At 38.5% G+C, this 27,873-nt stretch overlaps 1 protein-coding gene across 4 annotated transcripts; it reads right to left on the minus strand.

Moving 5' to 3' along the window:
- Nucleotides 1-160: 160 nt before the first annotated feature.
- STAM2 (signal transducing adaptor molecule 2) lies at nucleotides 161-27,772 on the minus strand. Of its 4 annotated transcripts, XM_061445772.1 has the most exons (14): nucleotides 27,633-27,769; nucleotides 18,424-18,508; nucleotides 15,444-15,519; nucleotides 15,139-15,234; nucleotides 12,310-12,456; nucleotides 10,345-10,414; nucleotides 9,464-9,650; nucleotides 8,537-8,631; nucleotides 7,697-7,779; nucleotides 7,409-7,496; nucleotides 6,577-6,631; nucleotides 5,782-5,935; nucleotides 4,057-4,226; nucleotides 161-3,832 (listed from the first exon to the last, which is right to left on the minus strand). In XM_061445772.1, exons 1-14 carry the CDS (start codon nucleotides 27,670-27,672, stop codon nucleotides 3,598-3,600), a joined length of 1,581 nt encoding a protein of 526 aa, XP_061301756.1. In that variant the 5' UTR covers nucleotides 27,673-27,769; the 3' UTR covers nucleotides 161-3,597. The 4 variants fall into 4 exon arrangements, with proteins under 4 accessions (XP_061301756.1, XP_061301764.1, XP_061301774.1 ...); XM_061445780.1 differs by lacking the exon at nucleotides 4,057-4,226 and having other exon boundaries at nucleotides 27,633-27,772; XM_061445790.1 differs by lacking the exons at nucleotides 15,444-15,519; nucleotides 27,633-27,769.
- Nucleotides 27,773-27,873: the final 101 nt, after the last annotated feature.

Below are 27,873 nucleotides of genomic sequence, written 5' to 3' on the forward strand. Positions count from 1 at the left end.
GCCAGCCCAGGATGCGCACCCATAGGGGAGTAGGGTTAAGGGAGCAGGGAAGAGGAGGAGAGAGGGCTGCAGCAGCAATGATTAAACAACTCACACAGCTTGTGCCTCATTTCTGGCAAGGACTTAAGGACATAGTAAAGAGAAGACTCTTCACCCATGCTCGTTAAACAAACTTTAATTCACACAAGGCAAATGCACACATATTACAGACAGGAGGCCAAATGATATTGCAACAAAACAGGTCCACTCTTCCTTAATACTGCAAACTCTTTCAGACAATTTTCTCCAAGAACTGTGATACCTCTTTGCTGTAAATCCCAGACCAGGGAGAAGCACAACCTTGATCTGAAATTCAGGTGTGCTATCTGCTGGTGGCCAGGTTGCTCGCTGGCTGACCAGAGCCATGACAGGTCAGACATGCTCAGAACCTGCCCTGGTTGCGTTTCCTTTCCTTCATTTTTCATTCTGATCAATTCAAAACAGTTTTGAGTCAGTTTCATGTAAAATTTAACTGGCATGAGCCATAAATTCAAAGATTCAACAGATACATCACAGTGCTCAATGTAAGCAAGAGTAGTGACTTCTTAGAAAAGATGCATAGATAAATAATAATAATAAAAAATCATCTTCCTATCAGAAAACCATTCCTGTAAGAGATTGCAGTTGCAGCCATGTCCCACTCAATGTTCTGGTTAAGGGGCAGCCTTCAAAAGCTCTACACTGTTCATCAAGTCCATGAACATCTATGAACAAAATCTAAAGCAACATGAACACACAGCATTACTTGTTACAGAAACAATCTGATTTTTATAAAGTTGTCATTTCTGTACCAAATTAAATGGACAGTACGTTTGTCACACTATGGCTGGATGAAAGACCACAATGTCTCAAAATGTGTGGTGGCATTACAGACAAATTGAGTTGTTGCTTTCAGCTGACTATAACTGAGACATAATAGGTGCCAACTCATACTAGAAGAAAGTTTATCTAGTATCGATCTTCTCAACACCCATGACACAAATATATTACACTAAAATTCTCATTATAAAGTTCCACAAATTTTTATGTTAACCATTAAAGTTTATATGAAAAAGCAGAAGTTATCTACCTATTTATTCCTGATATAAAACAGTAGGTAGAAACCTAGTGTAGAAATCTGAAGTTAGATAAATCCTTTGGCAGCATATTCAGTTATAATCAGGCCTTAAAAATAAATATGATCATGTCTAGAAGTATGAAGAGAAAGAACAGATCCTATTAACACCAAACCCCTCTGAATACACTATTTTAATAATAATTAAATTATTTTACACTATCTACAAGTTGTGTATCACAGGTTTAGGAATATAAGAGATGACAGGATGACAAATCCTGCTTTCATAAAATGTCAGGCTTTAAGAGTATGCATATATGTAGCTGTATAGAAAATCTCAGACAAATGAGTATATACATTATTTATATTTAATAATTAACTGAACATCACCAAATTACATCTGTCTAGTGATCTCAGTTTAGATTACTCAGTATTTCTGCTGGACCAAAGTTTTGAATCCAATAAAAATACCCACCTTAATCTCAATTTACTAACAAACATGGAGAATATATATAAATGACAGCAAGGTTTAGTTTGACTAGGTATCAACTTGGAACAAAGTAAACTCTTACCAAAAAACCTCCAAACAATGAGAAATTTGAAGAGCAGCTTTGAAATTAATTATTTTTCCTTAGAGAATGCAAGGAACAAGTCATTAAACTACTTCAGTATTTCAACACGTGTTACTTGGCTACTTCAAGGGGAAGGAGAAAGACAAAGTCATGTCAAAAGGAAAGACAAAAGCTTCCTTCCAATTGCACAAAATTTAAGTAAAAAATTACTTCATGAGCAGGTACCGAGTACCTTAATGTGTAAAGCATGAGGCTGCAAATGAATAAGGTTGTGATAACAAATAATTACATAAAATGTAAAAGAAATTGAGGTGCTGCTGAGTGGAGGGTGATTTTTATTACACGTCAACAGTCTGGAATCTGAGAGTCCCACCTTGGTAGAGAATTCATATATCAAATATGCTTATTTACACATCTGGGAGTTTCATGCACTTAACCAAGATGTTTTATCTGTGATCTGCTTCTATTATTTTGCCAATCTGAACATTATTGCTTATCATAAAACCATTAAAATAGGTATAAATGACTAGGCTGAAGTGAGTAGGTGACTAGAACAAAGTGATTTTTTTCTTTTTCAGAGGCTGAAACAATTTAAGAAGTTCCACATTCCCAAAAGATAATTCAACCCATCTGCTCCACTTGTACAAACCCCACCCCTTAAAAAAGTGCATCAGGGAAGAAACTCCTCAATTTCTTTTCTTAGCCACCAAATGCTGCACTTCCACAGTTCCAAGGCAATTCCTTTCCCAAAGACACGTCTGTCATTTTCAATATGCAACCACTCTTTATATTAAACGAGGAGCACAATCCCACTCACAAAGCACAGGTATTCTGCACACGTATTAGGTGTCACACATGCACCTTTTCCAAATGGTGTTAAGTTTCACTGACTGCAATGAGTGTTTATTTAAACATGGTGGCAGAGAAAGGAAATTCAAGAGAGGCAAGAACCTTCTGGTCCCATAAAGATGATTTCTGTTCCACTGAACTCCCCATTAGAAAGGTAACAAGGTAGATTCTCACAGCCTTAAAAGTTCAAACATTCTTGAGCCCCCTCCTTTATCACAAGGACCTGCAAGACTCCTTCACTTCTACATACATCCAAGAAAGAAAAGAAAAGATATTCTGTACAAGTTTCTGGCTCAGCACCTTGTATCCACATAGTGCCCACGCAGTCAGCTGAGAGCAGCCCTTGCCTGCATTCGCAAAGGAGACTTGTGCTTGCAGTACCACCTCTGCTGAAAGACACAGGCCCTTTTTAGCAAAACCCCACCTGTTTTCTTCAAGAGAAACACATCAGAAGTTCTCCAGAAATGTACCAGGCAGCACTGTAAAATCTCATTTCTCCTGCTCCTGTAGGTACATGGTCCTCACTGTCACATTATCAAATCATTTTCTCTTCCAGCTCTCATCTGCTGAACTTGCACAGTTGTTGCCATTATGCAGTGCACATCATACTGTGAAGCTCACTACAGCACTGCAGAGAGAAGGTGGTCTCTAAATCTGCAGAGATTCTCTAAAGCCACTTGGATAGAAGGATAATAGTAAGATAACCAGAGGAGGGAATGCAAAATGGGAGCAACACATGACAATACTTAAGTATCCTCAAGTTTTCAGAAACACATTTATAGGAAAATTATGTTTGGACAATCTTTTAACTTAAGATTCACATGTGGCACTTTTTGAAAGCACTGAAATAAGGGCTCAAAGTAATCTCAAATTATTTTAAACCATCAGCTAATCCAGTTCAAAATATCTTTATGCAAATGCTTAACAATCAGATCTGATGCATACTTTTACTCTGCATCACCTTAATGCAGTGAATTTGGTTATTTAAAAGGAAAATGTATCTTGATATCCCATGACAGGTATTCATAAAAATCACAAGGTCAACCTTTATTCATTAATTCAGGAATATGAGCTGGTTTGTTTTTAAAGAAGAGGCTGTTGGTGGTAATTTGCTTGTTGCTGTAGAACAGAATGAGCAGGAACTGCCATAGGATAACCTGGTCCTTGAGGCAAGCCTGATGTACTATTCTGGTAAGCCGACATATCCACCGACACTCCCATCTGCTGCTGCTGGGTGTACGCAGCTGGGCTGGCAGCCGATGGAAGGCTGGGGTTCTGGTTCATGTACGGCTGGTTTAACACAGAATCTGGTCCTGGGCTGTAACACAACAAAACAAATCAAACGCTGACAAGTTCATGTCTATATATCTGACAAGCAGATTTGCAAAGGAGAATACTGTTTAGTCCAAAAGCAATCTATTTTCAAAGTTATCAAACAATATTACACGTTATTGTAAATATCCCAAGAACACACAACCTTTAGACCAAGTAGTAAAACTACCAACAGGAAGAAGGTGATTTAACAGTGTGCTGAAGCGATACCTTAAATATGTAGCTTGAGCTGACTGAGTTGCTCCAGAAGAATTTATACTTTGAGGCAGAGACCTCAACTGCCCCATCTGATCTGGTCCTAGGCTATAGCCTGGGGAAATGGTGACTTGGTGAACACCCTGGATCATGTAGTTTCCACTAGGTGGCTGCACAGGATATGACTGTAAAAAAAAAAAAACAAAAAAACAAACAACAAACCAAACAACCCATCATTGCGTATCTTTTATTTTCAATTAAGTAGCAGCAAACATGGCACTGAATGCCATTACAGTAGTAGGGTTCAAAGACTGAATAAGCATCCATTCATTTTTTTCAACAAGGTTCTAAAACTGAAACATGTAACTTCTCAACATTTTAAATAGGCAACTTTTATTTCACCAGCAGCTCTCTTTCCACAACTGCACTGCTAATAAGGTCAGTGCTTAACATCTGAAGGAAGAACATCACATACAAGACCTCTGCCTCTCACAGAAACTTTATTTTTTCCCCCTATAATTTGCTTTGTCTTTAAAATGTTTGATCCTGACATATTTTGATGCACAGTCAAGTAGGAAGACAGGCGCCATACAAGATTTGCTACTTAACACATTTCGTAAATTAAAACATAAGAGCATTCTAAGACTAACACAAAAGTAGAAAATGTAGTTTCTTGCATTTCTCATTTAAGATTATGCAAGTCTTTACCCAAAATTCAGATAGAACAGGTGGTATAACACGCTTCGTCTACAGAAGTCTATGCTGCTCATTGGTTTTGGACTTTGTATATGGACATTGTATATGGACACTGAAAGAAGGGACAGTTTCATACCAAGTAACAACATTAAGCTCAGCACACTTAGCATTATCTTGTATTTTTCACCACTGAAGTATGCACCTTGAAAGAAACGGTAAACTCCAGTTGCCTTTTGGCTTACATTACTTTTTAATCTTCAAACATAAAGAATTTTCCATCGTTACCAGGAGTTAAGGACACGCAATTACTTTTAACTGACATATTTTCAGATCTAGCAGTTGCTATGGCAACTATTCTTTTCCCACTGAACAATTAACATTAAAGCAAAATTCACTTAAAGTAAAATCGCTCATTCTATGTTTTCTCCAAAAAGGATCTTTAAAAATGTTTCTCCTCCATTTTTGTTTTCTTAAAACATCAATATGGCACATTGGAGATACTGTAACAGTTTTGGGCAACTACACCCCCTAATACAATATGTTCATTTCTTAAAGGAAAAGAAAAGCTAAAACAAGACTAGTGTTTCTATATTTGAAAAAGTACACTGCATTCATGATTAATGCATTAATATTAAAGTTCACTCACATCCCCCCTATTAGATAAGAAGGTAACATTTTACTTTAAGACTGAGGACATGACTCACAGCAAGAATTTCCACCAAGCTGCTGAAACACATAATTCTAACTATAAAAAAAAAAAAAAATCAACCAGGGAAGGGATCTTTTAGTATTTTCAATACAGTTATCTTTCTGTTAATTAGAGAAAAATTAACAACTATACCTTATTGTACAAGCAGGTGCCTGCAAACTAAAGTATGCCGTTTTAGTGCATAAATGATATTTTATTCTAAATGCTATAAAAAGCCACCAGGCAAGGCAACTGTTCATAGGCTAGCAAGAAAGCATGCACTTCATTTTTGCTGTCATCGTTTTAAATAGAAATCTATATTAGGAAAGTGTCTATTTCCAGAAAGGGATACTGACCTGCACTGAAACACCAGAAGAGGTAGGTGGGTATTGTGCAGGATGGTGGAGTTTTGAGTAGGCCGAATACATTGGTGTTTCATTCATCAGTTTGTTATACAGCTCCAGAGCTTCTAGAACTTTTACATTCAATTCCGATAATTCCGAATGTTTCCTGTTTCAAAACAAACACATGCAAACACCAAGTTTCTCTAACACCTAGTGTCAGCTGGTCAAAAAAAAAAAAAAAAGTGTCTCCTTGAATGGTTTTGAATATGCAAGAAAAAAACCCAAGCACTTAAAAGGTCAATTTCTTACATGTCTATACTGTAAAGTGGCCATTCTGTTTCTTATACCAAAGGGACTGGAAGGAGGGTCTAAGAACTGTTCTTCCCTAGCTGCAATAAGGTAAGCAACTCCACAGGTCTTAAGTAACTTTTCTTTCCAACCTCAAGTATCCCTAAGAATCTGAGGGGAAAGAGGTGAAGATAGAGTTGGACAGATTTTCTTGTCACAGATGACAGCCAGCAGAAGACTGAAAATACCAACCTCTAGACAGACTGCAAAAGGCTACAGTCAAAAATTGCTAATACAAAATGCATCCAGTAACCTATGCAGTAAGTTTTGGAGAGCAGCAATCTCTGCTGGGACTGTGGTACCTAAACACTAAAAACTAAAGGTAAAGTTGCCAAACCTTCTTTCTTGCAAGACCTTCTAGTTGGGGAGATGGAAGATAAAGCACCCAAAAAAATGAGTACAACTGCACAATTTAAAGTAAATCATAGTAAATAACACAGAAGCTACATTATGGCTCACCTATCTATCTCTTCTAGTTTTTCATCTATCATTGGACCCATCTGTTGACAAATATCTGTGAAGACAAAAGTGTCAACGTAGTTAGTGTCTTGCACAATTAAAAGATTGAATGCATCTGAAAATTACTTTATTCAGTTCTACTAAAATAGCATACAGAATTGGAGATTGCAACTAGTTATCATGTGCATCCCATTCCTCAAGCCCAAATAGACAGGAAAAATACTTCAGTGGTTCTGCTTTGTCATCTTCTCTCCTCTCTTCCCTCTACCCACTCAAACAGAAGACTATTAATGAAACACATGGAAAATTTTTCATTTCTGCTTGCACTGTGCAAGATCTATGACTTTCATCTCTACTGGAATACCCAATCTGTATAAATCCGCTGTATTGCAGAGCTTCCTTTGCCTTCACATTTTCCACTACAGAAACACTCCTGTATTAATGTACATTCAATTGTTATTACATAGCTTGAACTAACTGGCTCTTAAGTGAATGGAACTGCCTCTCCCCTCCTAGCCAGCAGTATTTTAGGGAAATTTTGACACAAATTTAATTGCCTATTTCAAGAAGGGATTCATAGGTAGATGGATCTTGCAAAGATCAGGCATTTTACACTAGCTGGAAGTTATGCAAATTACTCTGTTGAACATGGAGTTGGCTTGGCAACTATTAGAAAACCTAGAGTTATACATATAGCCTCCTGCCTTCATTGTGAAATAGGCTATTCTACAGCACACTGTTAGCACAGGCCAGTTTCTCTAAGGTTAAACACAAAAGAATTACCAGCCTAAAGAAGAAGAAATAAAAAAAACTAGCTTAGTGCTCAAAGTACCTTCTGAGTCTAGAAGATCTGGAGAATCAAGCTTTAAATCTGTAGGATCTATACTCTGTAGTACCTGCAGCGTTTTATCCATCTTATCCTGAAAGGTGAAGAGAAGATGAGGAACAGTTATTTCTGAAGCATGGCAGAAACTGTTTTAACTTTCAAATTAAAAACAAACAAACACCCAAAATTTTTTTACATGAAAAGAATTGGCTGCTAACATTCAGTAACAAAAGAACGATTCAACCAATGTAAAATCTCAGTAATTTCTTTTTTTTATTGAAAGCGACTGCATACCTCATCTATATAAACTGGCTCAGGTTCTGCTTTCTTAATTTCTTCTGTAGTATCCTCAGGACCAGAATTTTTATCCACAGTTGCTGAAAGAACAAACATTAGTTTCTTTTCTGCAGCTGTGTTACTATACTATCTTATACACAATTTTTTTCCATGCTTTCTATCAGTTCTTTAAATGAAAGAGAAGTTGGAATAAGTACTTCAAGCAGTGATTACACCTAGCTACTGGAGAAGGGAATTTGAGTTTGCCTAGAAAGCCTTCTGACAAGCTTTTTCCTTTGGGCTGTTAGCCTGATTATGAACCTAGCCCCAGCAAGAGAAAGACAGTTGAGTCACATAAGCATCTAAAACCACCTCCAATACATGTACAATTACTTTCAGGCAAGTCATGAGTGTTAAGTTTTATTTTGGCATCATGAACATGAATAAAGCTAGCAATGTGATTCATATTAACCACTGACATGGATATAAATGTTATTCTGTGCTAGGCCTGAAGTCTTGAAAAGAGACTTTAACATTTTAAATGGCAAGTTACTGGATTCAGATCTAATGTATTACTGACAAAGAACTATGGTAAATTGAACTTGAACAGAAATTGAATTAATTTCTATAACATGAAAAAGGTGGCAACTCAGCAGAGAATTAGAAGATACAAACTCTTAAAGTGAGCTACAGCAGTGGTATATGCTTGCTTGCTTGCTTGAAACAAGGGCACGATGTCTCTCTCAATTCCTTCGTTGGGCTGATTTCAGGAAATTATGTTGCTCATGGGCTAGTTAGTAGTTCCACCATAAGCCCACCTTTCTAAAATAATCTGTCAACTTTTAGTAGCTAACTTACCTGCCTCAGGTTCCACATTTAAGTCAGAAGTCACAAAGTTAGATGGAAACAGTCCTACTCCTCTGTGATTTTCACCTTTCCACCAATTGGTGTCACTGGGAAAATAAATATGTATTACAAAACTCTGAATATTAACACTTAGTATCAGCAACATTTTCGGGCTTTTGACAGAAAACCTGTGGTATTTAATGCACTGTTTTCCTTCATATCCAACTATGAAGGCAAAGGAGAACTTCTGTATAGATTAGCAGTAAAACCAAAAGGCAGAAGTGGGGGCAGAGGGCGGGGAGAAGGGAAGGATCAGGGGAAGTAAAATCATTCAGTAGCAATCACTCAGAATTTAACTTTTCAGTTCTTTAGGCTGATAAGATGATAGCCCGTTACAGCTTCATCTAAAAGTTAGTAAGTTCACAAGTGGGGACTAACATTAGAGATATAATTGATCTGTCACAGTCTATTCAACCAGAACAGCATTTAGGGGGGAAGAAGTTAGCTTCTCAGCTATCATTGGGGCAACAGTGATAAGTATTTTTTCTTCAGTTTTATTCTTTGCAAATGTCATGTTAGATAGCCAGAAGTTCAACAATTTGTGAAAGTAACTGGAATTCAGCACTGTAATGTGTATCCATATTCTTATGACATATAACTAACATCTTAAAAACTACAAACAAACTGGATCTACACCAGAGTATGAAATATTCAGTGTAATACAGTGAAGTTCTCCCTGCACCAATCATGACCTGAGTGGGTACAGAAAGAACAGCAGAAGATAAAGGGATTTGAGGAAGGCCCAGAGTCACAATATACATTTTGGGCAGGTTGGGGGGGGATGGGGGTTAAAAAGCATTAGAGGAAAAATTTGCTATCCTAAGGGGAAAAAAAAAGCCAGCTCTGGAATAAAGGCACCTTCACCTGAGTAAATTATACCTGTCATCCAAAACAAAAATAATTTCTCCACTTTTAAAGGTGAGTTCATTGTCCTCGACAGCTTCAAAGTCATACAGAGCTCGCACCTTCCTCGAGTTCTGATTGTTTTGCTGAATTTCTGCAGATGGGTACAAGGATTTCGTTTCCATTTGTTGCTGTTTCTGCTCTTGCAAAGACAATTCGATAGCTACAATTCAGGGAGGGGAGAAAAAAAAAATAAGCTTGTATGTTTGATCTCTGTATATAAAGGTAGCTTGCTTTTCTAATAAAAATATTTACTGCTATATTATTAACATGGTATCTCCTTCTCTAACGTTTTAAGTTTAAAATCTTTGCTCCAAACTTTACTCTGCCCTGCAACGGGATTAAAAGACAAAATGCAATCATGCACAAGTAATAAAACATTTAAAAACCCCTCTGCTCTTTGTGGTACAGCTCACTACTCGTAGCAGTGCATACACTACTAATGTCGGTAGCATCATTAGCATGATCAGAAATACTAATAAATTCTTCACTTTGACATCTGAATGACAGTAAGTACATTCAATAGAGAGAAAAAAGAAAACATTTAAATGTTCTTTTTTTTTTAAGCATCAAGATGTAGGCTAAAATAAAACATGTGCGTGCAGAAGGGAGATCAATCTCTGGAGAGAAAGCAGTGACAAAACAATGCTAATGGCTATGTGATGGGGAAGAATATATTTTCCCCCAAGTTCTTACCCATGAGGATAACACCTTGAATAATACACTATACTAATTACCAACCTGCTGTGCTCTTGCTTTCAGTTCAATGCAGAAGAGATTAGACTTCCTATTTCTCTACATTTTAACAAAACTTTTAGAGCACAAGTATTAACCCAAGGCTGTGACTAGCAATTTACCTTTAGCTATATCTTCATCTTCTTTGTTTTTACTTAATGATGAACCATTCTTAGCAGCATTTGTAGAAGCCTGCAAATGTATTAACAATAGAAGTAGTTCAGATTATGAACAAAAAAGAAAGCTCTATAATTATATATTTTAAAATTAGTAATAAGTTGTTCCTGGTTATTTGCCTTACTGTAGTATTCCATTACTGAATCAAGATGACCTTCTAGAAGTAAAAATTACCACTCTTCAGAATCTCACCCACATTTTATTTTGTTTTCAGCAAGGAACAAAGTAAAAATAAATAATCAGCTCTCATTTAAATAACTAATCCCATTTAAATAATTATTTCCATCTCATTTGTTAGTAAGACTACTTATTTAAATGACTACTCTTTCCATTTTTGTCCTCCACTCTTCTACCCCAACCTTCAAAAGGGAAGAAGAGCTCTTTGGATTCCTACATCAGAAAACATCAGGAACTGTAGTAATAGAACAAGGCATAATGGGTTTAAACTTAAAACAGGGGAAGTTCAGGTTAGATGTAAAGAAGAAGTTCTTTACTGTGAGGATGGTGACGCACCGAACAGGCTGCCCAAAGAAGTGGTAAATGTTCCATCCCTGGCAGTGTTCAAGGCCAGGCTGCACACAGCCTTGGGTGACACAGTCTAGCGCAGAGAGTCCCTGCCCATGGCAGGGGGGTTGGAAGCAGATGATCTTAAGGTCCTGTCCAACCCAAACCATTCTATGATTAAGCAGCAGCTGGACTTACTGAAAAGGGAGATCTCTCTCAGAGCAAAAAGCCATCCTCTCTCTCTGCTGGTGGGACAATGGGAAGGAAGAGCAAATGTACATCAAGTTGGAAGCTGCAGACTTAAATAATACGAATTTCCACAACAGCATAGTGAAATCATTCCGACAAGGAAGTCTTTCCACACATACCAGGAATGAAGTTTCAGACCCTAGCTGTGTCTAGGACTTCCAGTGGTCCTTGAAAACAGTTCTGTACAAGGGTACCAAACACTAATAAGCAAGCTTCAGCTTTGCTTGTTTGAAGTAAAGTGTATGAGGTAAAAACATCAAGACATCATTTCATATGTACTTTTAGGAAAAGAAGCTTAATTGGTTGCCAGTACTCTAGATCTTCCATGTTTCTGCCATATGTTCTAACATATATCCTAGATTTAGAAGTCAAAACATCTTTGTATAATTAAAAGTAAAAACCCCCCTGTGTTGAATATAAAGAAAAGTAAACTTCATTTAAGGAATACATAATAGAAGCTGTAGCTCTAATTTTCATGACTGATCTTCACCTGACTCCTAATTAGTGTGAAAATATTTAGATATTTATTCCATCAATAAAGTGTTGGGAAAAACACACCTGTCATTATATCTACCAGCTCAAAGATTAGGCATAATATATCACCAGGAGGAAAACACAAGGGGTATAGGGATTGGAGCACTCCACATACTACAAAGACACGGACGGTAACTGCATAAACAAGAAATGGGGACTTGAAAAAGGAAAGCATAGCACAAATCATCTTCAAAAATGTCCCCAGTCCAGATACTGCCCTTTGTTTTGTGAGGCAGTGTGAAGAAAAACAAAGGTATGTGCTCCAAGTCAGCCATCAGGACCATGAAATGCCAAGTACAAAGTGTGGGTGTAGAATTGCTTAGATTTAAGGTGATGACAGCCCAATGAAGCTCTGAAAACGATCAGAAGAAAACAAGGATCTAAATGGAACAACTCATAACGGCATCATGAAATAGCCATTAGTCTGTTCTTTTCTTTGGTGTGCAAGGACACAAAAAAGAAGAATGAATAAAAGTGAACCCAAGTATAAGGACACTGCTAGAACGAGGTTTCTACTCTCACCTGATTGAAAACACGTAAGTTCTCATTTGAACAGTTTTTCATTTGTTCACCACCAGGAACAGTGAACCTACCAGTACCATGTATCCCAAAGCAGCTTTTACCTGAGATCCAGCTGCAGGAAAAGTTACACCTTCTTCTTTTAAAGACTTAATAGTTGCAGATATTAAGCTACATTGTGGGTCCTTCTGAAATTCTTCTGACCACTCCACCATTAGTGTTTTTAGTTTTTCACATACTTTTGGATGAGCCTAGAAGACAAAATTGCATAAAAGGGATATTTGTACCTCAAAATGAGAAGAAAGAATTGTTCCCTCTCACTAAAACTTTGTTACCAAAACCATTTTACTATAAATATCCTTTTAACTATCTTGATTAAGAAAATTTGGAAAGCAGAGCCTAAGATATATGGTCTTCTATACACTGATTCTGACCTTACAGGTTAAGATGCTGAGCTTCTGGAACATTATCCTTTCTTTGGAAAGCTGACACAGCAGTTTCCTACACCACTACCCCAGTGCAGTGACAGAATGCAGGCAGTTCAGATTTCCCTGACTCTAACAAACAACTGGTTATTTTAAATCAGGGCTACTTCAACCCTCACAGCAATCTTTGGAGGCAAATTCTCTTGCATAGTCAAAGCTTAGATCTTGCAGGCATCTCACCTACCTATGCTATTCAGTCAATTTTAGGTGGTTAAAGATGGTTAAGCAAAAGGACTGACAAACTTTTTGACTTTCAAATGTTAGCCATATTTCCACCTCCATAGTTTTGAAGAAATTCAGGCTCTCTACCACATTTAACCCAACTTTTCTGCACCTCCATGTTAGTTACCCTCGATTTTACCTTCACTACTTCTAATTTGTATTGTTATTCCCCTCCCAACCACTTAAGTTGGTCTAATATAAGATATCATCTTTAACCTCTGCTGTCTTCTCCTCACATGGCAGAACACATTTCTCCCTGTTGACTTCTTGGGAGATAGGACCAAAAAGCCTGATCTTTGCACCACCTCTGTATATAAGTACGTATGTATGTTTCCTTGACTCAGATTCTCTCACAGAAAGGAATTACACATCATGTATAAATTATATACAGGGCCACCCAGCTCACAGCACAGGTCATTCTATTAGCTCCTTAATTAGTAACCAAGGTGCAGGGACGTAGTCTTAAAGGAAGATAGTGGAGGCAAACCAAGATCAAGTTCATGCTCTGACCGCAATTCCTCTGGCTCCTACATTCTTCTCCAGCCTCTCACATGACAGCCCCTACAGTTCCCCTTCCTCTACAGGATTTATAGCTAAATCCACATAGGACCACCGATTTCATTCAACACTGCAAATTTTATGTCTTAACAACCTCACCCGAAGTCATAATCCACCTTCAGTAAAGCAGGTCAGTCATGTGTTACTCTACGGTTAAAGAACACCTTTCTGTAGCATTAAACATCAGTTGATGTTAATCATGTAATAGCCTTCAAAAATTTACTGGAACAAAAAGAGCAAGTCTTGAATAGAGCAGTTAATGTATGCGACAGTCATGCCAACACTACAAGGATAAAACATGGACCTTCAGACTCCTTACGCTTTCTGGTTTTGTTGACAGTTGATGAAAAGACAAGAGTTTGAACCAAAAGCATTCAAGCCAACCTCAGGATACTTCCTGGTGAATAAGCATTCCAGGGTTGCTGGGCTTACCTACATCTGTTTTACTTGGCTTGTCTGGGTAATAGCCTGGGGCTGCAGAGAAGCAGTGCACGGCCAAGATTTCTCATTTGAGTGTAGTTCAGATCACACTGTAAGCCCGTGCCTCACATGCAAACATATGCTGAACAGTAAGAACACTGACAAATTTAGGCTCAAGCATGCATTTAATTGAAAGAAGTACTGCAGTTTGATAGGCTCAGTGTCAGCACAGAGACGTTTGTTACACTTGCCTGAACTAATTTTCTTTTGGAGAAAAGGGAGAAAGTACAATTTTATCTGCCCTCTGAAGATTATCCCTCCAAGTGGGCCAGGGACATGGGTGAAACGAGTCTTTCCCAACAACAAAATAAATTATGCTCCAAATCCACTCTTCAGTGTGATTAAAGGTTTCCTTTTATATCCCCAAAGTGCTGTCAAACCATGAAGGTCAATGTTCTGTTTCAGAGTGGACCACCGCTATTGAGAACAAAGGGGAGGACTTTAAGACCTATTTTTCCATACAAAGCAAGAAACAGAGAAGCTGTGAACTCATTTTGCTTCCCAGCAATTTTATTAGTTTCCTTAATTGCTTTGCTCAACCTCTGACGATTTCAGGCCTCCAATATATTTGAAGACTAAATGCTTTTTAACCCATTAGCCATTTTTGTCTTCAACTGGAGCAATAATCAAGGGGAAAGCTGTTTCTGCTCATTCAGTTACTCACATCCAGATTTAGTTCCCATCAGCTGCTTGACCCTAACCATCTATGTCTTTATTTCCTCATTTAACATTCTGAGAATCTCTAGCAACTAAGCAAGTCGTCTGAAGACTTTATCCTTTTCTTCGTAAAAATGGAATTTAACTTCTTCACACTTTTCCCTTTGCACTTCAGCCTATGAGTTTCATTAAGCCAAATAAAAACTCTCTTAAAGAAAAGCTGCCTTCACCATTACCAAATTACCTGAGCTTAGGAAGAGCCACAGATTTTAATGAAAACTGCTTATGTAATTTTGTAACAATTTGGAGTGGCATTATAAGCCTGTCACTTCTTTAAGACATTTGGTTTTCATAGTAAAAATCAAAGTACACAAATTTTAGTAATTAGACAGTCAGCACTATCTGCAGTTGCACCAAAACTAGAAAATGCATATTAACTAGAACATTAGTTTTGCCAATCCTTTGCTATGCTGAGATAAAGAAGTTACCAAAATAATCCTCCCCCAATACTTAAGATTATAAAAAAATTACCTTATTTATTATACCTCGAGCTTCACTAGCAAAATCCCGAGAACATACTTCTAAGTGAAATATTTTCCCACAGTTTGATACACAGGCTCCTAAAAGCTGACAACACAAATACAATTGTGAAAACACGTGACAACAATTGAAATAATCCAAAACAAAAGCACAGATAGTTAAATGTAATAATCTGTTCAGCATGCACTCTCTGACTTCTACTGATGATAAAGGTATTAATTGGTAAGTACACATTTAATAGCTGCATACATAAAAGAATACAAAAGGTTTTTTGAAAATGGTGATTGTCTACTCACTGTAAGTGCTTGCAAAGCCACATGGGGAACTTTATGATTTACTCTCTTCATGATGGCTTTAAGGCAATCCTTTGCTCTGAAAAAGCAGCAAAGAAACTGTTAGTGATAAAAGTTAGTGACATACTCTGTGGAATGAATGATACCAGGTACTCAAGCTGGGTCTATTGGGAGGAGGAACCAAAAAAAAAAAAAAAAAGAAAAAAAAATGGTAACTCAACCTAAACTTTTCCCAGAGCTAGCCTGGAAAAAAGTACGGAACAACTTGTTTGTTCTTATGTGTACTGGATTGGAACATTTTTACAATGGCATTTTGTAGTCATTTCTATAAAACTGCTGACAGGTCATAAAGGAAGCTATTGTCATTAAGATGAGGAAATTGAAAATTTCCATCGAATTGAGGATTTGAAATAGGCAATGAAGTCTACATAAAAGAACAAGGAGCAGTGATTAAATAAATAGTTATTTTTAGTGGCTACTGTAAAGGGTCTCTATAGATCTAATATAAAAATCGTGCTCACAGGTTGTCAGCTCTGGGATCCCATTTTCAAGGCTGTATGGGGACATGAAGATTTTATAATTTGTTTTGGCAAAATCTCAGACAAGTATAGAACAACAATTAGCCTTACAAATGTTACTCTACTAAGGAGTTCCATACTTAAAATGAGCATTAACGGCATGCATGATCGACATGTATGCTAAGGTATACATACGGCTTCATTAACAATACTCTTTAGAGCCCCCTAAAATAAAGAAATCTCTATGCAAACAGCTGATGCTGCATCTTTACAACTAATATCCCTTAGAGTGTTCTTGAGCTACTGTATTACCCAAGCACAGGAATGTCTTCACAAGGTTGCATGTCTCCATGTCACCCAGCAAACTCAGCTCAAACAATCACTAAGGCTCTGCTTCCTCAGTCACCTTACGCAGGCACAAGAGAAAGCCACTGATGAAAAGTGGTGGACCAAACATCTACCATCTCCGCCTACAGCAATGCATGCAGTCTTCCTCCCTTCCTGACTTGAGGCTTTAGCAGTCATGCACTGCTCAGATCAAGGAGATGCTCTGACTGAGCATGTTAGTTGTGAGATCACAAGGAACCTAGCTCAAGGGGCTAGAGGAAACATTTTACAACCCTCTTCAATGCAAACTCTCCTGTCAATTTAAAGCTGTCATGGAATTACAACCTTAGGCAAAAGTTGAGGAAAAAAAAAAAAGCCTGTGCAAAGATGAAGCCAAAACCATTTCACTGTGAACACTGAAAAAGATGCTTGTTTAAAGGTTTTGATTTATTCTAAAAGATGTCTCCTTCAAGTTACTGTGTGTACAGTAGTGAGAGTTTATGCCGCTACATTAAACAATGTAAGAAGCTGCATCTATATTCACATTTTGGTTAAAGCAGTACTTTGGTTTTGCAACAAATTTTCTGTTCATTCCCACATGTTGCACATTTAGCCCACAGTGGGAGTTTTGTGCATGCAAATATATTGCCTTTTGGGAGAAACCAAGCCAGAAGCTCCTTTGTGCACACCTAATGTGCTCCAACCTCTCGAAAAGCTATGAGAGTCAAAGCCACTGGCAGGATCTGCAGATAAATTTTCACCAGTGCTGGCACGGATATCAAGCTCAAGAGAAGAGATTAAATCTGTTCTGAAGGGGGGAAAAAACCCTAATGTCCTGACCTGCAAAACTGGATGTATGCAGGGGCTTCATCACCAACTTCTCTGGTTTTCTACTCCAGCCCTATTGTGCCAAGTTACTCAGCAATGTCCACACAGCCAAAGTAGTACGGTCTTACTCCTAATACTGAGTATGTCTGGTCTGGTCACAGTTAATGCACAAATAATCCAACAAAGTCAACTTACTATTGTTAAGCTATATATTTATTTAAAGGTAGGCAACAATATTTGTTATTTTTGAAAGATGGCTCTTCATAAAGGGCAGGAGGGAATAAAACTACACAAACCTGAAGTAAAATAGCAGCAGTAGCATTCCAAGACAGAATTCCAAGGCATTTTGTATATACAAAAATAATACATTAAGATTTAATTACATATTTATGTATATATATTTTGCATGTGTAATTAAAAATACATTGTCTTACAGTCTCCCCTCCTCCAAAACAAGTAGATTTAAAACAGCTCCCTCTACAAAAGTCTTTCGGCACAGCAAAAAAATAAAACATTTTTAATAAAGGACTCAAAGGACATCTTACACTTTTTTCCTTCAGAATGAAAGATTCTCAGAATAGATTTGCTATTCCCTTTGGGAGGCAATTAATACCAGAAAAACCCAAACCAAACCCTTTCCCAGTGTAGTAAACTCAAACTTTACACATAACTCATAAAAATTCTAGGACCACTTAAGAATACAGCGTATGCACTAATTCAGGTTTTCAAAACTGAAAACAACATTACCACTCAAAAAGATTACCTTGAAATTCAGCAAATTATTTCAGCTCTTCTAAAAATCACTGATCTACCACTTATGTTTCAGTATTACCACTTAGGCTAAACGGATTCAGACTGTGTTTTGATCCCTCTTTTTTTTTTCTCTCTCCCCCTCCATCAGTCCCATTCTTCCTAATGAATAAACACAGGCAAGTTTCTCATCTTAAACAGCTAACTGTCCTAGCTAAAGAATTTCATGCAAAGAAACTAGTTTACTTTTTCCTACTGGCACAGTTGCCTCTCAAAATTTATGCAAGATCATTAAATACAAATAACTCATTCTGCTGTGTGAAACTCCATAAAAATTGGAATGCACTCAGAATATACAAACTGCTCTACTAGAAATCCTGTTGGAACATTTCTTTCAAAAAATTTCAAAGCCAACTACATATATCTGTAGAGCTTGCAGAGGCAGAGTGGAAGCACTTTTTGCATAGCTGACTACGATGAGCATTTTGAGATGCATTCTCTCTGAAACCTATTCTTCACATAAACACGAAATTGCATGTCGTAACTGAGGTACAGCTTACCCATTAGGAGTACTTCCAACTTTGTCACATATATCCATAATAAGACCCCAGTCCTCACTGGTGTTACATTCATTTGTGGCTTTTTCTGCAAAAAAAAAAAAAAAAAAAAAAGCAAGACTGATGAAGCGTAATACCCTATTAGGTTCAGATTCTAGTCAACAGATGCTTTCTCAGCCATGCCAAAAAAAAGAGACTTCACACACAGATTACTGAGAGGCAGCATCTTCTACAGATTAGCACCAACTCTTGCTCTCTTGTAAAGTGTTACCTACAGTTTTCAGCACTGGACTAAGAGATGTGATAAATATTAAAAAGTTCCAAATACATAAGAGACTCTCAAAGTGCAATGTTGTAAATGATGAAAAAGAAACTCCTTCTGTACAGTTCATTTAGTTACTCCAGGTTTAAGCCACAGCCCTAGTTTAGAGTTCGCTCAAGGTCTTTTAATATTTGCATGTCATTAAATATTTCACATTTCAATATCCAAATGTATAACTGGATATTCCAAGGTGGGGTGGGAGGAAATATCTCTTTAGGGCTTTAAAGGAAAGCCATCTCCTCATTCAACACACTTACAAAACATAACATTTTTCTCTCAGATTTTTCAGGAAATCTGAACACCAAAGCAAGTGTTGAGAAAAAATGCATGCCATGGAAGGCTTAACAAAAACATACACAGAAAGGGGCAACAAAAACCAGACTGCTCTATTAAAAGAATGTATCCTTAATTAATATTTGCAGCATCTAATTCTAAGTATTAAATGATAAGGCTTAATTTTATTTGTGCTAAGTTTTTCAGAGTCAAGTTAATTTAATCACAAATAAATATAGCAGTTCTATTAAAATAGCTTATAAAGAGCAAATTAAATATTTTGTACGTTGCATATGCTACCTTAGGATTTAATTTTAAGCCATCAATTGAATATTTTAACTAAATTCAAATATAGGTGCATTTAGATTTTTCTGTTATATATTAATCCTATCAAAATGCAATTTATAGTCATGGCAATATTACAATCAGTACTTCTACTTACTTTGGTAAGAGAGGCCTCTAAGTCCCTTTGGGACAGAGTATTTTAAAGACTATTTAGAAGATTAAAGCAGAACATAATGGTAACTCACTATTAATGTGATAGTGTTCTGTGACAGCAGCTGTTCCAAAATGACAAGGTTTGCTGACAGCAATATTACCACAGGATAAACTCAATTTCATGTGTGCAATTAAGCATCTCTGATAATCTGCTTCACTACTTAAGTTTTGCTGTCAAAAGCTGCAATGATACTCAGGCTGGCTCATCAGAATGCCTTCCACAAAGAAACCGCAAGCATACCAACTAACAGTGCTCCTGAAAACTTTTGTTATAGATGTCAAAGCAGATCAAGAAGGAAGAATAGAAATTGTAATTTTGGACATAGGTTATCTTCATAGGGTAGACTAACTACTTACAGGAAGCCAATATTTTGTTGAAAGCACAAATGGCGCAAATATTGTGAACTACTGTTCCCGCAGCACAAACCTTCTCAAAAACTTACCCACAAAAGACTTCATTGTTAAACTTTCTTTTAAGTGTATCAGCATTTTTAGGACACTAAAAAATTAATTGCTTGTTCTTGGAAATAAATAAGTGCCTGCAATTTTAAACACTTTTAATGTCTGACTTATGCATGTTTCCTGGACATGTGAACCCCAAGTACTGAACAATCAAAGGAGAACAGCGTAACACAATGTCTAGTTCGCATAACTTCAGCCTGTTAGAAATGCTTTTTAAAAGCATCACCTTGCATGTCTCCATCCCAGTGGTATGAATCCTCCCATCAAAACTTGTCAGTCAACTTAATCCATCTCATCAAATGACAGGAGCCATCAGTTGTGTGTATAAAGCCAGCCCTCCAATGACAAATAGCATGGATGCCTATAAAACAGACTGGGCATGTTATTTAATGGAACTGCCTGATCTGAAACCTGTTGCCCCTCTGAAATTCACAAATATTTTAGAGATGCTTCTTTCCTCAAATCTCCCTCTTCCATGAGCAGAGAGGGAGTAAACTGCAAGAAACAGTAGGTCAACAAAAAGATATGGAATCCAAGAAAAACTGAGATTGTGTTTCATACCTGAGCCTTCAGAACCATAAAATGGCACAAACAGCAACAACCAACACTGTATTTAGGCTCCTTCAGCACACAGCAATGCCCACTGATTAAGGAGGGTGCAAGCTCATCTGAGACACTGGAGTGTTTCCACACATGTGGGCATAGCAAGGGACGCAAGCCTAAGGACACGTATCATCACCCATGTCAGCTCCATTTCTCATTTCATTCGCTCCAAAACACCAAAGCCAGACCTCCAAACTTTTTTCTTCCTACACTCCCTTCTCTTTCCCTTCACTACTCTCCTTTTAAAGTGGAAAATATATCAAATAGTTTACTTTTGGAGAAGTTATTAAAACAAAACAAAAAAACCAACCTACAAACCATAACTGTATCCACAAAATACATCTAAGGTGCTTTCAGAGGATACACCTATCTGATTTGCTAGTAAAAAGCACTCTTCTAATATTACAGCAAAGAAAAAAAACTGAAATAGAACTCAGACATAAAAATATGTAGGAAATTTAACATTAATTTGATTGTTTACAAGCCTGTCAAATGCGAGCTTGTAAACTGACCCCGCTGCGTAAACACTGCAAAACCAAGCACCTCATTTTTGTACATGCTGTCATGCAGAGCCAAGAAAAAGATATCCCACAAAGAGTAACAGACAAGGAACAGGGCAAAACAAGGGTAGTGGTGCAGCTCTGTGAGGCTCCAGCTCCTTCAGTCTGCTGGGACCCATCAACACCTCTCTCTCCCTTATGGTGTTTGTTAGGTAGACACAAGTGCAACTTCTGTCCTCTACAGAAGGCTCAAACATGCTTGCCTGAGGATATACTGAAGTGTTCCACAACCGTTAGGGGAAATCAAAATCAGCTTTGACCACCATGACAGATGTTCCATCTATCCTGATCAATTCTTGCACTGTCAATAGGAAAGTTTAATGTTTACCAGGCTTCACTGTGAAGTTTTCAGTGCCACACCTCATATACCTTGGAGAACAGCATGGCTACCACGACACTTAGCCCTTCTTACTCACGGCTCCTTGCTTCTTCTCCTCACCCCCGCCAGCACGTTCATGCATGGAGACATGTCAAATGCAAACTCCCTCCCCTCTTCTATCTACATGCTGTTTCTAGGAGCAGATGTGGTCCCGGTGAGAATAAAAAGGCTGCCACAGCAAACTCTCACAACTTTTGAGGTTTTCTTCCCTGCCAGCATGACAAATTTAACAGCATCTGGTTTCCAGCTTAACACGAGCTCCAGCTGAAGAATCATCTTGAAGGATAATTACTTCATAGATGCCAAGACATGGACTTTGATGAGAAGAAACAGATATGGGAAGATGTATTTTCCAAGACTTTCAGTGCTGAGAGAATACCAACTTAAAAAAAAAAAGCTATGACTTACACCCTGTAGTCTTCCAGTGAAGGAACACCAGACTCGAGCCTGCTTTTACAGAAATAATGATAAAAGCAAAATATTCTTCTTTTTATCACTGCTTGGTTTATTTTTAAAAACCACCAAAGAATTAAAACCACAATTAAAAATTTTTAATTGGATCAGTTCCCTAATCTGATTTGCCATGCAGCTGCACAAAAAACTATGCCAACATAAAAGAGATAGCACTAAAATGAGCATCTGGGAAGAGGATGGGAACTGTTTATTGATATTAGTGCCAAAATAAGAAATGCTTGTCAAGCTACTGCCTTAAAACACTCTCACTAACTCTTCCAGAGAAGAAGGTAATGTTTTACCCCTGCATGCTAAAGTCAAGGTTTTCAGGACTCTGCTTCTACCACACAACATCCAAAAGATGAGAGGAACACTGGCCTTTCCAGCTGAACTGCATTAATTCTTTTTCTGTTTTTTCCACAAAAGGGGTGAGTACTACATAAGAAACAGACCAAAAGATGGGGGGGGGGTGGTTGAAATACTATGAGGAGTGCAACTGGACAACACATGGCCATACTCAAAAGCCTCCCTGTTTACATCTTTTCAAACACCAAGTCCTCAGGCTCTAAAGATCCTGGCATAATGTCAAAGTGTCGCAGAACTACATTTGTCATTAAGTATGCTACCACATGCTCACTCTTACAGGCCTGGAAACACTACACAAAGCTCACAGCCTCCATACTCTGCAGCTTCTCTTGAGGCCTGCTGCAATTTCAGCATTGCACACCCAGAACTGTTGCCTCAGGTTTGCAAATACAAAAGCAACAAACCCCATTTTCAATATGACAATGAGAACTCTGTGGATATGCTCGAATCTATATTCACAATGGCAAGGAGCAAAGAAAACAGCAAGAGCAACCAGAGCAATCTTAAAATACACTTATGAACTTGAAAAGGGGGGTAAAAAAGGAACTGCAAGAACCTCACAGCCCCGAGGATTTCCCAAACATGATACAAACACCCCAAAAGTTCTCTGGAAATCTCAGGCAAAGTAACCAACATAACACGTTTGAGTAATAGCAAAAGTACACCACACTGTTACACAACACAGATCTCTCACTGACTGCTTCTGCTGGAAATCTGTATCCCGTTTAACACACAGTGCTAGCACTTGACACTGACACAGCAAAGTCAGCCGTCCTGGTCTGATGACAGCTCTACCTCTGCACTGCCCAACACATATGACCTTCAAATTTGCAAAATATTTTGTTATTTCAGTCCCGAATTCCCTGGAGCCAGGCTTGCCAACAGTGCCAGATAAAATGCCTGTTAAAAAAACATAAAATACTAGAAAGTAACAATTATTTTCCACCTGGGTCAATTTTTATGCTAGAAACAAAGAAAGCAAGCACCCAAGCACTGATTTAGCAAAAAAACCCTTTCCAATTTAATACAGCATTCACCAAAGACCACAATCACTGAAACAGAATTTTCCAGGGACTGATTTGACCTGAAGCAATGTGAAATAAACTCTTGTTTGCACATAAACATTTCAACATCTACACAGAGCCATTCTAAGTTTGCAAAACCAGTGTTCAGAGATGGAAAGTGAAAATAAAAAGCCAAAATAAAAATAAACCAAAGAAAAACAACAACAAAAAAAAAACACACACAAAAAAAAAACCACAAAACCAAACAAACAAAAAAAAAAAAAACCAGCACCAACAAAAAAAAAAACCACCACCCAACACCAGACTGCTGTTGCTCAAAAGCTGAAGCAGAACTACATGGATGAAAACAAGAAATTTAATCCCAAACACCTTTATATTTTTTTCTTTTTTTGCTTTGCCTTTGTATAGCTACATTAGAAAATTCCAGTTTTGATTTTATTAGTGATTATAGATGTGATGGCACTGCAATCATATGACTTGCATTTCCAGAAACACTGCATGGTCCACTTGGTCTTTGCTGAAAAGCCAACCCTACTCGTAATGATCCCTATTCATTACAAGTATTATAATCCAAAATAACTTTTGCAATGGAAATCCAGTTCACTAAGAAAGCTTTACGAGATAGAATTTTTGCTTAAAAAGCGAGCCTGACATTCTGTTTCATTGAGTCAATCTGCCAATAACCTGAAAAACAAACAATTCCATTTATCAAACACTCTGCAAACTATAAGAAAAACGTTAAATAGACTAGGGAGGGATTAATGGAAACTTCTAAAGCCCAGAAAGAACCAAAATGAAAGCTACCAACAGTCATACCATATAATATCAAGGCAGGGTCAGGGGAGCACACCAGTAATAATATCAAACACTGGTAAAGAAATGCCATAAAATTGCAGGCTCAGAATTTAGAAATTTTAATCAGGCAAATCAAGTTAAAGCTATAGACTTAAGACTGGAATATATTGTTCCTACATTTCAAGAAAAGAAGAAACACCCGAGCAAAACCCCAATTATCCTCAAATATCTGCATGACTTTACTTCAGATGTTGAATACAATAGTTTTTACAGAATAAGAAATTAAGGGGAAACATGGTTAATTGTAACAGAAAGCAGCCACTCTTCTAGGCAAGGACACCTTACCAAAGACTCACCTAACATCAGTTGTCTGTTCAAACTGCAGAGAAACAGAGGGTGGGAGAGTTTACTCCCCAGATGCCTCAAAAATCAGTTTTGATATCAGTATTAATACAATCTGGCTGACACTGACAGAAGGATAAAGATGCTAGTGCAAAGTTGGAAGGTATCATCAATAAAAGGAAAGGCTAAAATATAAGTGGAAATGTAAATCCCTGATGACTGCATTAGGCAGAAAAATAGAACAGGAGAACAAACTGCAAATTCACACAGAGTCAATAAAAGATTCTCCTAGAAACCTAAGTGCTCAGCAGTTGGAAACAAGAGGAGAACGACCAGCATGCAAAGTTCTAGCACAAAGTAAAGTCACCAAGGTAAAGCAGCCACAAAAAGGCAAATATGACCCCAGAATGAAACACAGCAGGTAAACACTTCAGCAAAGCACAAGGAAACATGAAAAACTATCATACACACTATCAGCAATCCATGGTATTGTGCACAATTCTGGATGCCAGTCAAACTACACATAAAAGCACTTCCTACTCCCTGGATCATGTCAACAATCTTAGGAAAGAAGGCTAACTAAACAAAAGATGAAAGGGAATAGGCTTGCTGTCTACTGAAGGAGCAACTACTTAAGAGATGAAGGTTATTTAAGATGAAGGACAACGCTGGGAAAACAGCAAGTGCACATGAACTATGACAGGAAATCAAAAAGCTTTTAACAGTTTGAAAAACTGAAGTTCTGCAGTATGCTCTTAACACGAAAAACAGATGGAAGAAACCACACTCCTCTAAAACACTATTCCATAGGTTAATCTTGCAACAGTGCATCTATAATACAAAGACACCAAATCAGATGCCAAGGAACTAAGGCTCTGCACAGCTCAGCTGAAGAGTAAACATACAGGTTTAGAACCAAAGAGGCAAAAACAGCTGTGGCAAAGCAGAAATGTGTTTACCTACATTTTCTAGAGGTGCTCTGAGAAAAGAGCAGCACTAGAAATGTGGTCTGAAGAGAATGCTGGATCAACGCTACTGTTTGCTGCTAACAAAAGTCAGGCCCCATTCTTCCTATCAAACTTTGCAAGGGTGTCTTGCTCCTGTTTCACTCCCATTTTTCACAGCCTTTGCTGAGCTGATTCACATCACCAAGCTTTCATCACCTGCCCAGGTGATCAAACTCATCAGATAAATGCTTTCTTTTGGTAAACTAGTTTTCCAGCAAAAAAGCTGAACCAGCTCAGTGGTAGAAAACAAAAACAAAACTACACAAACCCAAAACAAAAAAAGAAACCTGGGTGGATGAGGTCACGGAAAAGGATCTGTCCTTTCCAGTAGCATGAGGCCACCAGTTGGGCTTAACTCTTTTCTTGGTATATACCTTATTTTTTTAAATGAAAAAGAAAACAAAATGTAACAAGTTAAAGGCATGAAAAATCACTCACATAAATACAACAAGTTAAAGTACAGACCATCCATACCTGATGAGTTTGTATTCTGGGTGGTTTCATTTACAGTGGAGTAATTAAAAAAAAAACAAAAAACAACCTGTTTTGAAACTGCTTCCAATGACAAACAGTTTTTTCTGGCAATGGACTGTACAATTTATCTTCACTAACTGCACAGTTCTCATTCCATTGCACTTGTTTAATTGTAATAAGTGCAGACGGTTACAGTCAGTATATGTAATGCATAATTTAAGAAACTGCAAGTGAGCAGACTGCCACTTCTTAAGTACTACAGTCTTGATGTCCTCGAAGCATTTGGGTTTGCCAAAGGCTTCTGCACAGCTGTGAGAGTCCCCAGTTAAAAAAAATCTTAAATTGTGCAAATACATTACAGCCACGTGAAAGGTAAGTCTAGCAAAACATACATAAAACTTCACACAGTATTCGAAATAACTCTGCCTAGCTGGTCTGGCAAGTTTCTGCTTTCAATTCAGTCATAGGTCAACACAAAATATCTCACGATGGTTTGTGAGGAAATAAAGAAAGGAATGCCTTTATTACACAAACTTTGAGGACATATTAAGAAACCAGTGCAATTTACACTCAACAAAAAAAGAGATGGTGCACTAATAGGTGCAATCACAACAACCTCTTCCATATACACACATCTCCCCCTCCAGCCTTGACAACAACCCCAAGAATGGTGAATTCTTCTTTAACCTAAAATTCCAGTGTAACAAGTGCAAATCTGACTCTGGATCTAGCTTCACTGAATCACTTTTTTTCCAGTGCTACCATTCAGAATAGGCACTTTTTTTTTAATTAAAAAAAAAAGCAACACACAGATCAAGTTTGATGGTCAAGAAAGCACAAGACAAAGCAGAGGCACAAACCGAAACAACTGAGTCATCATCTTCACCCTGGTGATGGCACCAATTGCAGCACAAGTTGCTTCATGGTTTTGTAATGGGAAGAAATGTCAGCTCGGGCTTAACTTGATGCCCCCAGATCAGCCTCTAGACAATGCCTGGGTATTAAGTACTGAAACACGCATAAAAATCGGATCCTAGTGATATTAATAGAGTCGGCTTTCACCCCCGATAGCTGTACATCAGAACAACAAGCTTAACATACCACTTCACTCTACTGGAACTAAGCAAACCGAGAAACATGATGTGAAAGCCAGGAGGTAACAAGACATCTCAACGACATGCTGTAAAAGCTGTAGAACGTTACCAATCACTGCACGACGGGTCACAAAAACTTCCTTTAACTGAGGATCGCTAGCGGGGTCGGGCAAAGCCCGAGGCCGCCGCACTAGAGCACCCGACCGGCCACATAACTCCGTCAGAAAGCCGAGAACGCAAGCGGGCAGGGCAAGGCAGGGCAAGGCAGGGCAAGGCAGGACGGCGGCCCGGAACTGCAGGACAGCCGGGTCCTGTCACAAACAGAACACCGGTTTTACCTCGAAGCTTGGCGGCGGGACTGCCAGCGCCCCGGGACCCGGCTGCTCACCAAACAGGCCTGGAAAGGCGGCATCCACCGCGGGCCGTCATTACTCTTCCTCCCTGAGGAGCCCAGGGCCCGCCGCGGGGGGCGGAAGGAGGCCGCCGTCCCCAGGCACCGGCCCTGCTCCCAACCGGGCGTCCCCAGGCCTCCCTATGTCCCACCATCCCACTCGCTTACCTACGTCCTGCTCGAAGGGGTTGGGTGCGAAGAGCGGCATACCGACACCGCCAACCGCTCACCAGCCCCTCAGCCGAAACACCCTGGCCAGCGGCCGCTCGATCCGTCGCCGCGCCCGCTCGTCGCCTCAGGCCCCCGCGGCTGCCCAGCCGCGCCTGACAGCGTGCCGGAGGAAACGCCACAGCAGCTGAGCGACGACGTGCCGGTCAGGCGGGGTTGCAGGAAGGCGCCAGTACGTCCC

This window comes from Pezoporus flaviventris, unplaced genomic scaffold (assembly GCF_033815535.1).
Source record: "Pezoporus flaviventris isolate CSIRO_AGI_PZ_B2104156 unplaced genomic scaffold, CSIRO_AGI_Pfla_v1 ptg000001l, whole genome shotgun sequence".
Taxonomy (NCBI): domain Eukaryota; kingdom Metazoa; phylum Chordata; class Aves; order Psittaciformes; family Psittacidae; genus Pezoporus; species Pezoporus flaviventris.